The sequence below is a fragment of the Telmatherina bonti genome, assembly GCF_933228915.1.
Source record: "Telmatherina bonti genome assembly, chromosome: 1".
NCBI classification, from domain to species: Eukaryota; Metazoa; Chordata; class Actinopteri; order Atheriniformes; family Telmatherinidae; genus Telmatherina; species Telmatherina bonti.
In genome coordinates this window covers 2,193,562-2,212,126 of record NC_136619.1, presented here as the reverse complement: position 1 = coordinate 2,212,126, position 18,565 = coordinate 2,193,562, and the positions used below count along the sequence as shown (strand labels likewise).

Genomic DNA, 18,565 nt, shown 5'->3' with positions numbered 1-18,565 from the left:
ATTTCTACTGTAGACATGTTTATTTTTTTCTGCTGTAAACATGTTTATTTCTGCTGTAAACATGTTTATTTCTGCTGTAAACATATTAATTTCTGCTATAAACATGTTTATTCCTGCTGTAAACATGTTTATTTTTGTTGTAAACATGTTTATTACTACTGTAAACATGTTTATTCCTGCTGTAAACATGTTTATTTATGCTGTAAACATATTTATTTCTGCTTTAAACGTGTTTATTTCTACTGTAGACATGTTTATTTATTTCTGCTGTAAACATGTTTATTTCTGCTGTAAACATGTTTATTTCTGCTGTAAACATAGTAATTTCTGCTACAAACATGTTTATTCCTGCTGTAAACATGTGTATTTCTGCTATAAACGTGTTTATTTCTACTGTAAACATGTTTATTTATTTCTGCTGTAAATATGTTTATTTCTACTGTAAACATATTAATTTCTGCTATAAACATGTTTATTCCTGCTGTAAACATGTTTATTTTTGTTGTAAACATGTTTATTACTACTGTAAACATGTTTATTTCTACTGTAAACATGTTTATTTCTGCTGCAAACATGTTTATTTCTTCTGTAAACATGTTTATTCCTGCTGTAAACATGTTTATTCCTGCTGTAAACATGTTTCTTTTTGCTCTGAACATGTTTATTCCTGCTGTAAACATGTTTCTTTTTGCTCTGAACATGTTTATTCCTGCTATAAACGTGTTTATTTCTACTGTAAACATGTTTATTTATTTCTGCTATAAACGTGTTTATTTCTACTGTAAACATGTTTATTTATTTCTGCTGTAAATGTTTATTTCTACTGTAAACATATTAATTTCTGCTATAAACATGTTTATTCCTGCTGTAAACATGTTTATTTTTGTTGTAAACATGTTTATTACTACTGTAAACATGTTTATTTCTGCTGTAAACATGGTTATTTTTGTTGTAAACATGTTTATTCCTGCTGTAAACATGTTTATTTCTGCTGTGAACAAGTTTATTTCTGCTGTAAACATGTGTATTTCTGCTATAAACGTGTTTATTTCTACTGTAAACATGTTTATTTATTTCTGCTGTAAACATAGTAATTTCTGCTACAAACATGTTTATTCCTGCTGTAAACATGTTTATTTCTGCTGTGAACAAGTTTATTTCTGCTGTAAACATGTGTATTTCTGCTATAAACGTGTTTATTTCTACTGTAAACATGTTTATTTATTTCTGCTGTAAATATGTTTATTTCTACTGTAAACATATTAATTTCTGCTATAAGCATGTTTATTCCTGCTGTAAACATGTTTATTTTTGTTGTAAACATGTTTATTACTACTGTAAACATGTTTATTTCTGCTGTAAACATGTTTATTTATTTCTGCTGTAAATATGTTTATTTCTACTGTAAACATATTAATTTCTGCTATAAACATGTTTATTCCTGCTGTAAACATGTTTATATTTGTTGTAAACATGTTTATTACTACTGTTAACATGTTTATTCCTGCTGTAAACATGTTTATTTATGCTGTAAACATATTCATTTCTGCTTTAAACGTGTTTATTTCTACTGTAAACATGTTTATTTATTTCTGCTGTCCTGCTGTAACCATGTTTATTTCTGCTGTAAACATGTTTATTTCTGCTGTAAACGTGTTTATTCCTGCTGTAAACATGTTTATTCCTGCTGTAAACGTGTTTAATTCTGCTGTAAACGTGTTTATTTCTGCTGTAAACGTGTTCATTTCTACTGTAAACATGTTTATTTCTGCTGTAAACATGTTTATTTCTGCTGTAAACATATTAATTTCTGCTGTAAACATGTTTATTCCTGCTGTAAACATGTCTCTTTGTGCTCTAAACATGTTTATTCCTTCTGTAAACATGTTTATTTCTGCTGTAAACATGTTTATTTCTGCTGTAAAGATGTTTATTTCTGCTGTAAACATAGTAATTTCTGCTACAAACATGTTTATTCCTGCTGTAAACATGTTTATTTCTGCTGTGAACAAGTTTATTTCTGCTGTAAACATGTGTATTTCTGCTATAAACGTGTTTATTTCTACTGTAAACATGTTTATTTATTTCTGCTGTAAATATGTTTATTTCTACTGTAAACATATTAATTTCTGCTATAAACATGTTTATTCCTGCTGTAAACATGTTTATTTTTGTTGTAAACATGTTTATTACTACTGTAAACATGTTTATTCCTGCTGTAAACATGTTTATTTATGCTGTAAACATATTTATTTCTGCTGTAAACATGTTTATTTCTACTGTAGACATGTTTATTTATTTCTGCTGTAAACATGTTTATTTCTGCTGTAAACATGTTTATTTCTGCTGTAAACATATTAATTTCTGCTATAAACATGTTTATTCCTGCTGTAAACATGTTTATTTTTGTTGTAAACATGTTTATTACTACTGTAAACATGTTTATTCCTGCTGTAAACATGTTTATTTATGCTGTAAACATATTTATTTCTGCTTTAAACGTGTTTATTTCTACTGTAGACATGTTTATTTATTTCTGCTGTAAACGTGTTCATTTCTACTGTAAACATGTTTATTTCTGCTGTAAACATGTTTATTTCTGCTGTAAACATATTAATTTCTGCTGTAAACATGTTTATTCCTGCTGTAAACATGTTTCTTTTTGCTCTAAACATGTTTATTCCTTCTGTAAACATGTTTATTTCTGCTGTAAACATGTTTATTTCTGCTGTAAACATGTTTATTTCTGCTGTAAACATAGTAATTTCTGCTACAAACATGTTTATTCCTGCTGTAAACATGTGTATTTCTGCTATAAACGTGTTTATTTCTACTGTAAACATGTTTATTTATTTCTGCTGTAAATATGTTTATTTCTACTGTAAACATATTAATTTCTGCTATAAACATGTTTATTCCTGCTGTAAACATGTTTATTTTTGTTGTAAACATGTTTATTACTACTGTAAACATGTTTATTTCTGCTGTAAACATGGTTATTTTTGTTGTAAACATGTTTATTTCCACTGTAAACATATTAATTTCTGCTATAAACATGTTTATTCCTGCTGTAAACATGTTTATTTTTGTTGTAAACATGTTTATTACTACTGTAAACCTGTTTATTCCTGCTGTAAACATGTTTATTTATGCTGTAAACATATTTATTTCTGCTTTAAACGTGTTTATTTCTACTGTAAACATGTTTATTTATTTCTGCTGTAAACATGTTTATTTCTGCTGTAAACATATTAATTTCTGCTGTAAACATGTTTATTCCTGCTGTAAACGTGTGTATTTCTGCTATAAACGTGTTTATTTCTACTGTAAACATGTTTATTTCTGCTGTAAACGTGTTTATTTCTGCTGTAAACATAGTAATTTCTGCTACAAACATGTTTATTTCTGCTATAAACGTGTTTATTTCTACTGTAAACATGTTTATTTATTTCTGCTGTAAATATGTTTATTTCTGCTGTAAACATATTAATTTCTGCTATAAACATGTTTATTCCTGCTGTAAACATGTTTATTTTTGTTTTAAACATGTTTATTACTACTGTAAACATGTTTATTTCTGCTGTAAACATGGTTATTTTTGTTGTAAACATGTTTATTCCTGCTGTAAACATGTTTATTTCTGCCGTAAACGTGTATTTCTGCTATAAACGTGTTTATTTCTACTGTAAATATGTTTATTTATTTCTGCTGTAAATATGTTTATTTCTACTGTAAACATATTAATTTCTGCTATAAACATGTTTATTCCTGCTGTAAACATGTTTATTTTTGTTGTAAACATGTTTATTACTACTGTAAACATGTTTATTCCTGCTGTAAACATGTTTATTTATGCTGTAAACATATTTATTTCTGCTTTAAACGTGTTTATTTCTACTGTAAACATGTTTATTTATTTCTGCTGTAAACATGTTTATTTCTGCTGTAAACATGTTTTTTTCTGCTGTAAACATATTAATTTCTGCTGTAAACATGTTTATTCCTGCTGTAAACATGTTTATTTCTGCTGTAAACATGTTTATTTCTGCTGTAAACGTGTTTAATTCTGCTGTAAACATGTTTATTTCTGCTGTAAACGTGTTCATTTCTACTGTAAACATGTTTATTTCTGCTGTAAACATGTTTATTTCTGCTGTAAACATATTAATTTCTGCTGTAAACATGTTTATTCCTGCTGTAAACATGTTTCTTTTTGCTCTAAACATGTTTATTCCTTCTGTAAACATGTTTATTTCTGCTGTAAACATGTTTATTTCTGCTGTAAACATAGTAATTTCTGCTACAAACATGTTTATTCCTGCTGTAAACATGTTTATTTCTGCTATTAACGTGTTTATTTCTACTGTAAACATGTTTATTTATTTCTGCTGTAAATATGTTTATTTCTACTGTAAACATATTAATTTCTGCTATAAACATGTTTATTCCTGCTGTAAACATGTTTATTTTTGTTGTAAACATGTTTATTACTACTGTAAACATGTTTATTTCTGCTGTAAACATGGTTATTTTTGTTGTAAACATGTTTATTCCTGCTGTAAACATATTAATTTCTGCTGTAAACATGTTTATTCCTGCTGTAAACATGTTTATTCCTGCTGTAGACATGTTTATTTCTGCTGTGAACAAGTTTATTTCTGCTGTAAACATGTGTATTTCTGCTATAAACGTGTTTATTTCTACTGTAAACATGTTTATTTATTTCTGCTGTAAATATGTTTATTTCTACTGTAAACATATTAATTTCTGCTATGAACATGTTTATTTCTGCTGTAAACATGGTTATTTTTGTTGTAAACATGTTTATTCCTGCTGTAAACATGTTCATTTCTGCTGTGAACAAGTTTATTTCTGCTGTAAACGTGTATTTCTGCTGTAAACATGTTTATTTCTACTGTAAACATGTTTATTTCATCTGCAAACATGTTTATTTCTGCTGTAAACATGTTTATTCCTGCTGTAAACATGTTTATTTCTGCTGCAAACATGTTTATTTCTGCTGTAAACATGTTTATTCCTGCTGTAAACATGTTTATTTCTGCTATAAACGTGTTTATTTCTGCTGTAAACATGTTTATTTCTACTGTAAACATATTAATTTCTGCTATAAACATGTTTATTCCTGCTGTAAACATGTTTATTTTTGTTGTAAACATGTTTAATCCTGCTGGAAACATGTTTATTTCTGCTGTAAACATGTTTATTCCTGCTGTAAACATGTTTATATCTGTTGTAAGCATGTTTATTCCTGCTGCAAACATGTTTATTTCTGCTGTAAACATATTTATTTCTGCTTTAAATGTGTTTATTTCTACTGTAAACATGTTTATTTATTTCTGCTTTAAACGTGTTTATTTCTACTGTAAACATGTTTATTTATTTCTGCTGTAAACATGTTTATTTCTACTGTAAACATATTAATTTCTGCTATAAACATGTTTATTCCTGCTGTAAACATGTTTATTTTTGTTGTAAACATGTTTAATCCTGCTGGAAACATGTTTATTTCTGCTGCAAACATGTTTATTTCAGCTGTAAACATGTTTATATCTGTTGTAAGCTTGTTTATTCCTGCTGCAAACATGTTTATTTCTGCTGTAAACATATTTATTTCTGCTTTAAATGTGTTTATTTCTACTGTAAACATGTTTATTTATTTCTGCTGTAAACATGTTAATTTCTACTAAAAACATGGTTATTTTTGTTGTAAACATGTTTATTACTACTGTAAACATGGTTATTTTTGTTGTAAACATGTTTATTACTACTGTAAACAGTTTATTTCTGCTGTAAACATGTTTATTCCTACTGTAAACATGTTTATTCCTGCTGTAAATGTGTTCATTTCAGCTGTAAACATGTTTATTCCTGCTGTAAACATGTTTATTTTTGTTGTAAACATGTTTAATCCTGCTGGAAACATGTTTATTTCTGCTGCAAACATGTTTATTTCAGCTGTAAACATATTTATTTCTGCTTTAAATGTGTTTATTTCTACTGTAAACATGTTCATTTATTTCTGCTGTAAACATGTTAATTTCTACTGTAAACATGGTTATTTTTGTTGTAAACATGTTTATTTCTACTGTAAACATGGTTATTTTTGTTGTAAACATGTTTATTACTACTGTAAACATGTTTATTTCTGCTGTAAACGTGTTTATTCCTGCTGTAAACATGTTTATTCCTGCTGTAAACGTGTTTAATTCTGCTGTAAACGTGTTCATTTCTACTGTAAACATGTTTATTTCTGCTGTAAACATGTTTTTTCCTGCTGTAAACATGTTCATTACTACTGTAAACATGTTTATCACTACTGTAAACATGTTTATTTCTGCTGTAAACATGTTTATTCCTACTGTAAACATGTTTATTCCTGCTGTAAATGTTCATTTCTGCTGTAAACATGTTTATTTCTGCTGTAAACGTGTTTATTCCTGCTGTAAACGTGTTTAATTCTGCTGTAAACGTGTTTATTTCTGCTGTAAACGTGTTTATTTCTACTGTAAACATGTTTATTTCTGCTGCAAACATGTTTATTTCTTCTGTAAACATGTTTATTCCTGCTGTAAACATGTTTCTTTTTGCTCTGAACATGTTTATTCCTGCTATAAACATGTTTCTTTTTGCTCTGAACATGTTTATTCCTGCTATAAACGTGTTTATTTCTACTGTAAACATGTTTATTTATTTCTGCTATAAACGTGTTTATTTCTACTGTAAACATGTTTATTTATTTCTGCTGTAAATGTTTATTTCTACTGTAAACATATTAATTTCTGCTATAAACATGTTTATTCCTGCTGTAAACATGTTTATTTTTGTTGTAAACATGTTTATTACTACTGTAAACATGTTTATTTCTGCTGTAAACATGGTTATTTTTGTTGTAAACATGTTTATTCCTGCTGTAAACATGTTTATTTCTGCTGTGAACAAGTTTATTTCTGCTGTAAACATGTGTATTTCTGCTATAAACGTGTTTATTTCTACTGTAAACATGTTTATTTATTTCTGCTGTAAACATAGTAATTTCTGCTACAAACATGTTTATTCCTGCTGTAAACATGTTTATTTCTGCTGTGAACAAGTTTATTTCTGCTGTAAACATGTGTATTTCTGCTATAAACGTGTTTATTTCTACTGTAAACATGTTTATTTATTTCTGCTGTAAATATGTTTATTTCTACTGTAAACATATTAATTTCTGCTATAAGCATGTTTATTCCTGCTGTAAACATGTTTATTTTTGTTGTAAACATGTTTATTACTACTGTAAACATGTTTATTTCTGCTGTAAACATGTTTATTTATTTCTGCTGTAAATATGTTTATTTCTACTGTAAACATATTAATTTCTGCTATAAACATGTTTATTCCTGCTGTAAACATGTTTATATTTGTTGTAAACATGTTTATTACTACTGTTAACATGTTTATTCCTGCTGTAAACATGTTTATTTATGCTGTAAACATATTTATTTCTGCTTTAAACGTGTTTATTTCTACTGTAAACATGTTTATTTATTTCTGCTGTCCTGCTGTAACCATGTTTATTTCTGCTGTAAACATGTTTATTTCTGCTGTAAACGTGTTTATTCCTGCTGTAAACATGTTTATTCCTGCTGTAAACGTGTTTAATTCTGCTGTAAACGTGTTTATTTCTGCTGTAAACGTGTTCATTTCTACTGTAAACATGTTTATTTCTGCTGTAAACATGTTTATTTCTGCTGTAAACATATTAATTTCTGCTGTAAACATGTTTATTCCTGCTGTAAACATGTCTCTTTGTGCTCTAAACATGTTTATTCCTTCTGTAAACATGTTTATTTCTGCTGTAAACATGTTTATTTCTGCTGTAAAGATGTTTATTTCTGCTGTAAACATAGTAATTTCTGCTACAAACATGTTTATTCCTGCTGTAAACATGTTTATTTCTGCTGTGAACATGTTTATTTCTGCTGTAAACATGTGTATTTCTGCTATAAACGTGTTTATTTCTACTGTAAACATGTTTATTTATTTCTGCTGTAAATATGTTTATTTCTACTGTAAACATATTAATTTCTGCTATAAACATGTTTATTCCTGCTGTAAACATGTTCATTTTTGTTGTAAACATGTTTATTACTACTGTAAACATGTTTATTTCTGCTGTAAACATGGTTATTTTTGTTGTAAACATGTTTATTCCTGCTGTAAACATGTTTATTTCTGCTGTGAACAAGTTTATTTCTGCTGTAAACGTGTATTTCTGCTATAAACGTGTTTATTTCTACTGTAAACATGTTTATTTATTTCTGCTGTAAATATGTTTATTTCTACTGTAAACATATTAATTTCTGCTATAAACATGTTTATTCCTGCTGTAAACATGTTTATTTTTGTTGTAAACATGTTTATTACTACTGTAAACATGTTTATTTCTGCTGTAAACATGGTTATTTTTGTTGTAAACATGTTTATTCCTGCTGTAAACATGTTTATTTCTGCTGTGAACAAGTTTATTTCTGCTGTAAACGTGTATTTCTGCTATAAACGTGTTTATTTCTACTGTAAACATGTTTATTTATTTCTGCTGTAAATATGTTTATTTCTACTGTAAACATATTAATTTCTGCTATAAACATGTTTATTCCTGCTGTAAACATGTTTATTTTTGTTGTAAACATGTTTATTACTACTGTAAACATGTTTATTTCTGCTGTAAACATGGTTATTTTTGTTGTAAACATGTTTATTCCTGCTGTAAACATATTAATTTCTGCTGTAAACATGTTTATTCCTGCTGTAAACATGTTTATTTCTGCTGCAAACATGTTTATTTCTGCTGTAAAAATGTTTATTCCTGCTGTAAACATATTAATTCCTGCTGTAGACATGTTTATTTCTGCTGTGAACAAGTTTATTTCTGCTGTAAACATGTGTATTTCTGCTATAAACGTGTTTATTTCTACTGTAAACATGTTTATTTATTTCTGCTGTAAATATGTTTATTTCTACTGTAAACATATTAATTTCTGCTATGAACATGTTTATTTCTGCTGTAAACATGGTTATTTTTGTTGTAAACATGTTTATTCCTGCTGTAAACATGTTCATTTCTGCTGTGAACAAGTTTATTTCTGCTGTAAACGTGTATTTCTGCTGTAAACATGTTTATTTCTACTGTAAACATGTTTATTTCATCTGCAAACATGTTTATTTCTGCTGTAAACATGTTTATTCCTGCTGTAAACATGTTTATTTCTGCTGCAAACATGTTTATTTCTGCTGTAAAAATGTTTATTCCTGCTGTAAACATGTTTATTTCTGCTATAAACGTGTTTATTTCTACTGTAAACATGTTTATTTATTTCTGCTGTAAACATGTTTATTTCCACTGTAAACATATTAATTTCTGCTATAAACATGTTTATTCCTGCTGTAAACATGTTTATTTTTGTTGTAAACATGTTTAATCCTGCTGGAAACATGTTTATTTCTGCTGTAAACATGTTTATTCCTGCTGTAAACATGTTTATATCTGTTGTAAGCATGTTTATTCCTGCTGCAAACATGTTTATTTCTGCTGTAAACATATTTATTTCTGCTTTAAATGTGTTTATTTCTACTGTAAACATGTTTATTTATTTCTGCTTTAAACGTGTTTATTTCTACTGTAAACATGTTTATTTATTTCTGCTGTAAACATGTTTATTTCTACTGTAAACATATTAATTTCTGCTATAAACATGTTTATTCCTGCTGTAAACATGTTTATTTTTGTTGTAAACATGTTTAATCCTGCTGGAAACATGTTTATTTCTGCTGCAAACATGTTTATTTCAGCTGTAAACATGTTTATATCTGTTGTAAGCTTGTTTATTCCTGCTGCAAACATGTTTATTTCTGCTGTAAACATATTTATTTCTGCTTTAAATGTGTTTATTTCTACTGTAAACATGTTTATTTATTTCTGCTGTAAACATGTTAATTTCTACTAAAAACATGGTTATTTTTGTTGTAAACATGTTTATTACTACTGTAAACATGGTTATTTTTGTTGTAAACATGTTTATTACTACTGTAAACAGTTTATTTCTGCTGTAAACATGTTTATTCCTACTGTAAACATGTTTATTCCTGCTGTAAATGTGTTCATTTCAGCTGTAAACATGTTTATTCCTGCTGTAAACATGTTTATTTTTGTTGTAAACATGTTTAATCCTGCTGGAAACATGTTTATTTCTGCTGCAAACATGTTTATTTCAGCTGTAAACATATTTATTTCTGCTTTAAATGTGTTTATTTCTACTGTAAACATGTTTATTTATTTCTGCTGTAAACATGTTAATTTCTACTGTAAACATGGTTATTTTTGTTGTAAACATGTTTATTTCTACTGTAAACATGGTTATTTTTGTTGTAAACATGTTTATTACTACTGTAAACATGTTTATTTCTGCTGTAAACGTGTTTATTCCTGCTGTAAACATGTTTATTCCTGCTGTAAACGTGTTTAATTCTGCTGTAAACGTGTTCATTTCTACTGTAAACATGTTTATTTCTGCTGTAAACATGTTTTTTCCTGCTGTAAACATGTTCATTACTACTGTAAACATGTTTATCACTACTGTAAACATGTTTATTTCTGCTGTAAACATGTTTATTCCTACTGTAAACATGTTTATTTCTGCTGTAAACGTGTTTATTCCTGCTGTAAACGTGTTTAATTCTGCTGTAAACGTGTTTATTTCTGCTGTAAACGTGTTTATTTCTACTGTAAACATGTTTATTTCTGCTGCAAACATGTTTATTTCTTCTGTAAACATGTTTATTCCTGCTGTAAACATGTTTATTCCTGCTGTAAACATGTTTCTTTTTGCTCTGAACATGTTTATTCCTGCTATAAACGTGTTTATTTCTACTGTAAACATGTTTATTTATTTCTGCTATAAACGTGTTTATTTCTACTGTAAACATGTTTATTTATTTCTGCTGTAAATGTTTATTTCTACTGTAAACATATTAATTTCTGCTATAAACATGTTTATTCCTGCTGTAAACATGTTTATTTTTGTTGTAAACATGTTTATTACTACTGTAAACATGTTTATTTCTGCTGTAAACATGGTTATTTTTGTTGTAAACATGTTTATTCCTGCTGTAAACATGTTTATTTCTGCTGTGAACAAGTTTATTTCTGCTGTAAACATGTGTATTTCTGCTATAAACGTGTTTATTTCTACTGTAAACATGTTTATTTATTTCTGCTGTAAATATGTTTATTTCTACTGTAAACATATTAATTTCTGCTATAAGCATGTTTATTCCTGCTGTAAACATGTTTATTTTTGTTGTAAACATGTTTATTACTACTGTAAACATGTTTATTTCTGCTGTAAACATGTTTATTTATTTCTGCTGTAAATATGTTTATTTCTACTGTAAACATATTAATTTCTGCTATAAACATGTTTATTCCTGCTGTAAACATGTTTATATTTGTTGTAAACATGTTTATTACTACTGTTAACATGTTTATTCCTGCTGTAAACATGTTTATTTATGCTGTAAACATATTCATTTCTGCTTTAAACGTGTTTATTTCTACTGTAAACATGTTTATTTATTTCTGCTGTCCTGCTGTAACCATGTTTATTTCTGCTGTAAACATGTTTATTCCTGCTGTAAACGTGTTTATTCCTGCTGTAAACGTGTTTAATTCTGCTGTAAACGTGTTTATTTCTGCTGTAAACGTGTTCATTTCTACTGTAAACATGTTTATTTCTGCTGTAAACATGTTTATTTCTGCTGTAAACATATTAATTTCTGCTGTAAACATGTTTATTCCTGCTGTAAACATGTCTCTTTGTGCTCTAAACATGTTTATTCCTTCTGTAAACATGTTTATTTCTGCTGTAAACATGTTTATTTCTGCTGTAAAGATGTTTATTTCTGCTGTAAACATAGTAATTTCTGCTACAAACATGTTTATTCCTGCTGTAAACATGTTTATTTCTGCTGTGAACAAGTTTATTTCTGCTGTAAACATGTGTATTTCTGCTATAAACGTGTTTATTTCTACTGTAAACATGTTTATTTATTTCTACTGTAAACATATTAATTTCTGCTATAAACATGTTTATTCCTGCTGTAAACATGTTTATTTATGCTGTAAACATATTTATTTCTGCTTTAAACGTGTTTATTTCTACTGTAAACATGTTTATTTATTTCTGCTGTAAACATGTTTATTTCTGCTGTAAACATGTTTATTTCTGCTGTAAACATATTAATTTCTGCTGTAAACATGTTTATTTATGCTGTAAACATATTTATTTCTGCTTTAAACGTGTTTATTTCTACTGTAGACATGTTTATTTATTTCTGCTGTAAACATGTTTATTTCTGCTGTAAACATGTTTATTTCTGCTGTAAACATATTAATTTCTGCTGTAAACATGTTTATTCCTGCTGTAAACATGTTTATTTCTGCTGTAAACATGTTTATTTCTGCTGTAAACGTGTTTAATTCTGCTGTAAACATGTTTATTTCTGCTGTAAACGTGTTCATTTCTACTGTAAACATGTTTATTTCTGCTGTAAACATGTTTATTTCTGCTGTAAACATATTAATTTCTGCTGTAAACATGTTTATTCCTGCTGTAAACATGTTTCTTTTTGCTCTAAACATGTTTATTTCTGCTGTAAACATATTTATTTCTGCTTTAAACGTGTTTATTTCTACTGTAAACATGTTTATTTATTTCTGCTGTAAACATGTTTATTTCTGCTGTAAACATGTTTATTTCTGCTGTAAACATATTAATTTCTGCTATAAACATGTTTATTCCTGCTGTAAACATGTTTATTTTTGTTGTAAACATGTTTATTACTACTGTAAACATGTTTATTTCTGCTGTAAACATGGTTATTTTTGTTGTAAACATGTTTATTCCTGCTGTAAACATATTAATTTCTGCTGTAAACATGTTTATTCCTGCTGTAAACATGTTTATTCCTGCTGTAAACATGTTTATGTCTGCTGTGAACAAGTTTATTTCTGCTGTAAACATGTGTATTTCTGCTATAAACGTGTTTATTTCTACTGTAAACATGTTTATTTATTTCTGCTGTAAATATGTTTATTTCTACTGTAAACATATTAATTTCTGCTATGAACATGTTTATTTCTGCTGTAAACATGGTTATTTTTGTTGTAAACATGTTTATTCCTGCTGTAAACATGTTCATTTCTGCTGTGAACAAGTTTATTTCTGCTGTAAACGTGTATTTCTGCTGTAAACATGTTTATTTATTTCTGCTGTAAATATGTTTATTTCTACTGTAAACATATTAATTTCCGCTATAAACATGTTTATTCCTGCTGTAAACATGTTTATTTTTGTTGTAAACATGTTTATTACTACTGTAAACCTGTTTATTCCTGCTGTAAACATGTTTATTTATGCTGTCAACATATTTATTTCTGCTTTAAACGTGTTTATTTCTACTGTAAACATGTTTATTTATTTCTGCTGTAAACATGTTTATTTCTGCTGTAAACATATTAATTTCTGCTGTAAACATGTTTATTCCTGCTGTAAACATGTTTATTTCTGCTGTAAACATGTTTATTTCTGCTGTAAACGTGTTTATTTCTGCTGTAAACATAGTAATTTCTGCTACAAACATGTTTATTCCTGCTGTAAACATGTGTATTTCTGCCATAAACGTGTTTATTTCTACTGTAAACATGTTTATTTCTGCTGTAAATGTGTTTATTTCTGCTGTAAACATAGTAATTTCTGCTACAAACATGTTTATTTCTGCTATAAACGTGTTTATTTCTACTGTAAACATGTTTATTTATTTCTGCTGTAAATATGTTTATTTCTGCTGTAAACATATTAATTTCTGCTATAAACATGTTTATTCCTGCTGTAAACATGTTTATTTTTGTTGTAAACATGTTTATTACTACTGTAAACATGTTTATTTCTGCTGTAAACATGGTTATTTTTGTTGTAAACATGTTTATTCCTGCTGTAAACATGTTTATTTCTGCTGTAAACGTGTATTTCTGCTATAAACGTGTTTATTTCTACTGTAAACATGTTTATTTATTTCTGCTGTAAACATGTTTATTTCTGCTGTAAACATGTTTATTTCTGCTGTAAACATATTAATTCCTGCTGTAAACATGTTTATTCCTGCTGTAAACATGTTTATTTCTGCTGTAAACATGTTTATTTCTGCTGTAAACGTGTTTAATTCTGCTCTAAACATGTTTAATTCTGCTGTAAACATGTTTATTTCTGCTGTAAACGTGTTCATTTCTACTGTAAACATGTTTATTTCTGCTGTAAACGTGTTCATTTCTACTGTAAACATGTTTATTTCTGCTGTAAACATGTTTATTTCTGCTGTAAACATATTAATTTCTGCTGTAAACATGTTTATTCCTGCTGTAAACATGTTTCTTTTTGCTCTAAACATGTTTATTCCTTCTGTAAACATGTTTATCTCTGCTGTAAACATGTTTATTTCTGCTGTAAACATAGTAATTTCTGCTACAAACATGTTTATTCCTGCTGTAAACATGTGTATTTCTGCTATTAACGTGTTTATTTCTACTGTAAACATGTTTATTTATTTCTGCTGTAAATATGTTTATTTCTACTGTAAACATATTAATTTCTGCTATAAACATGTTTATTCCTGCTGTAAACATGTTTATTTTTGTTGTAAACATGTTTATTACTACTGTAAACATGTTTATTTCTGCTGTAAACATGGTTATTTTTGTTGTAAACATGTTTATTCCTTCTGTAAACATATTAATTTCTGCTGTAAACATGTTTATTCCTGCTGTAAACATGTTTATTCCTGCTGTAGACATGTTTATTTCTGCTGTGAACAAGTTTATTTCTGCTGTAAACATGTGTATTTCTGCTATAAACGTGTTTATTTCTACTGTAAACATGTTTATTTATTTCTGCTGTAAATATGTTTATTTCTACTGTAAACATATTAATTTCTGCTATGAACATGTTTATTTCTGCTGTAAACATGGTTATTTTTGTTGTAAACATGTTTATTCCTGCTGTAAACATGTTCATTTCTGCTGTGAACAAGTTTATTTCTGCTGTAAACGTGTATTTCTGCTGTAAACATGTTTATTTATTTCTGCTGTAAATATGTTTATTTCTACTGTAAACATATTAATTTCCGCTATAAACATGTTTATTCCTGCTGTAAACATGTTTATTTTTGTTGTAAACATGTTTATTACTACTGTAAACATGTTTATTCCTGCTGTAAACATGTTTATTTATGCTGTAAACATATTTATTTCTGCTTTAAACGTGTTTATTTCTACTGTAAACATGTTTATTTATTTCTGCTGTAAACATGTTTATTTCTGCTGTAAACATATTAATTTCTGCTGTAAACATGTTTATTCCTGCTGTAAACATGTTTATTTCTGCTGTAAACATGTTTATTTCTGCTGTAAACGTGTTTATTTCTGCTGTAAACATAGTAATTTCTGCTACAAACATGTTTATTCCTGCTGTAAACATGTGTATTTCTGCTATAAACGTGTTTATTTCTGCTGTAAACATGTTTATTTCTGCTGTAAACGTGTTTATTTCTGCTGTAAACATAGTAATTTCTGCTACAAACATGTTTATTTCTGCTATAAACGTGTTTATTTCTACTGTAAACATGTTTATTTATTTCTGCTGTAAATATGTTTATTTCTACTGTAAACATATTAATTTCTGCTATAAACATGTTTATTCCTGCTGTAAACATGTTTATTTTTGTTGTAAACATGTTTATTACTACTGTAAACATGTTTATTTCTGCTGTAAACATGGTTATTTTTGTTGTAAACATGTTTATTTCTGCTGTAAACATGTTTATTTCTGCTGTAAACGTGTTTATTTCTGCTGTAAACATAGTAATTTCTGCTACAAACATGTTTATTCCTGCTGTAAACATGTGTATTTCTGCTATAAACGTGTTTATTTCTACTGTAAACATGTTTATTTATTTCTGCTGTAAATATGTTTATTTCTACTGTAAACATATTAATTTCTGCTATAAACATGTTTATTCCTGCTGTAAACATGTTTATTTTTGTTGTAAACATGTTTATTACTACTGTAAACATGTTTATTTCTGCTGTAAACATGTTTATTTCTGCTGTAAACATATTTATTTCTGCTTTAAACGTGTTTATTTCTACTGTAAACATGTTTATTTATTTCTGCTGTAAACATGTTTATTTCTGCTGTAAACATATTAATTTCTGCTGTAAACATGTTTATTCCTGCTGTAAACATATTTATTTCTGCTTTAAACGTGTTTATTTCTACTGTAAACATGTTTATTTATTTCTGCTGTAAACGTGTTTATTTCTGCTGTAAACATAGTAATTTCTGCTACAAACATGTTTATTCCTGCTGTAAACATGTTTATTTTTGCTGTAAACATGTTTATTTCTGCTGTAAACGTGTTTATTTCTGCTGTAAACATAGTAATTTCTGCTACAAAAATGTTTATTTCTGCTATAAACGTGTTTATTTCTACTGTAAACATGTTTATTTATTTCTGCTGTAAACATGTTTATTCCTGCTGTAAACATATTTATTTCTGCTTTAAACGTGTTTATTTCTACTGTAAACATGTTTATTTATTTCTGCTGTAAACGTGTTTATTTCTGCTGTAAACATAGTAATTTCTGCTACAAACATGTTTATTCCTGCTGTAAACATGTGTATTTCTGCTGTAAACATGTTTATTTCTGCTGTAAACGTGTTTATTTCTGCTGTAAACATAGTAATTTCTGCTACAAACATGTTTATTTCTGCTATAAACGTGTTTATTTCTACTGTAAACATGTTTAATTATTTCTGCTGTAAATATGTTTATTTCTACTGTAAAGATATTAATTTCTGCTATAAACATGTTTATTCCTGCTGTAAACATGTTTATTTTTGTTGTAAACATGTTTATTACTACTGTAAACATGTTTATTTCTGCTGTAAACATGGTTATTTTTGTTGTAAACATGTTTATTTCTGCTGTAAACATATTAATTTCTGCTGTAAACATGTTTATTCCTGCTAAAAACATGTTTCTTTTTGCTCTAAACATGTTTATTCCTTCTGTAAACATGTTTATTTCTGCTGTAAACATGTTTATTTCTGCTGTAAACATAGTAATTTCTGCTACAAACATGTTTATTCCTGCTGTAAACATGTTTATTTCTGCTGTGAACAAGTTTATTTCTGCTGTAAACATGTGTATTTCTGCTATAAACGTGTTTATTTCTACTGTAAACATGTTTATTTATTTCTGCTGTAAATATGTCTATTTCTACTGTAAACATATTAATTTCTGCTGTAAACATGTTTATTTTTGTTGTAAACATGTTTATTACTACTGTAAACATGTTTATTTCTGCTGTAAACATGGTTATTTTTGTTGTAAACATGTTTATTAGTACTGTAAACATGTTTATTTCTACTGTAAACATGTTTTTTTCCTGCTGTAAACATGTTTATTACTACTGTAAACATGTTTATTACTACTGTAAACATGTTTATTTCTGCTGTAAACATGTTTATTCCTGCTGTAAACATGTTTATTCCTGCTGTAAACGTGTTTATTCCTGCTGTAAATGTGTTTATTTCTGCTATAAGCGTGTTTATTTCTGCTGTGAAGTTGGTCTTTTTAACATGGGAGTCTATTGGGATTTGCTCTGTTTTGGAGCCCCTAGTGGATGAAGGGGGAACTGCAAGTTTTATCACTTCCACATAGGCTTCATTTTTAACCACTGGAAGTTGCTGATTGGTCTGAGCCTGCCCTTTTTTCATTCACCATTGGTTCACAGTGATGTAAATATAGGAATACTCATAAATGCTATTTTGAGCTTACTTTTCTCAAGATATTTCCTTTAACATCATAAAAAATACCACCTGAACATGTGAACAACATGAAAAGCATTATTTTAATTGGAGTGGGTCTTTAATCATTTCCACTTGCACCGACGAACAGATGCTTCCGACCCACTGAAATCATCACATACAACTATTTCCAGTTGTTAAGTTCTTAACTCTTACAGCATGCTGTGTCCATGCCTGTTTATTATTTGCCTTTTTTGTATTTTTATGTTGTAACTTCATCTGAAAGTATTGTATAAGAGACAGTGGGTGCCAGTGGGATCACCTGTACGCATAAAGGTTAATTAAAACAATCAATCACCAGTTGGCAGCATCTCATTGGGTCTTTTCATTTTGTTCTAAAGCTGGTCTGGTGTTTTGTGTTAGGTGTAAAGGCGAAGAGATCTGCTAAGGGAAGTCATAAGAAGAGGGATACTATCGACCTACATGACACCTACACAGTGGAGACAGTGGTGGTGGCGGACTTTGACATGGTCCAGTACCACGGAGCCGAAGTGGCCCAAAAGTTTCTGCTGACTGTGATGAACATGGTGGGATTTCTTTCTGAGGATAAAAACACAGCTGGGCTCATTTTACTGATGGAA

At 28.2% G+C, this 18,565-nt stretch overlaps 1 protein-coding gene across 1 annotated transcript in view; it reads left to right on the top strand.

The window, feature by feature from the left end:
* Positions 1-18,565, top strand: part of adamts17 (ADAM metallopeptidase with thrombospondin type 1 motif, 17) — a gene marked incomplete at its 5' end in the record, with an annotated part of 191,996 nt that overhangs the window by 113,968 nt on the left and 59,463 nt on the right. Inside the window, one exon of the mRNA XM_079243203.1 lies at positions 18,348-18,511. Within this exon, the coding sequence (XP_079099329.1) occupies positions 18,348-18,511 (164 nt within the window). The remainder of the gene's footprint in view (positions 1-18,347; positions 18,512-18,565) is intronic.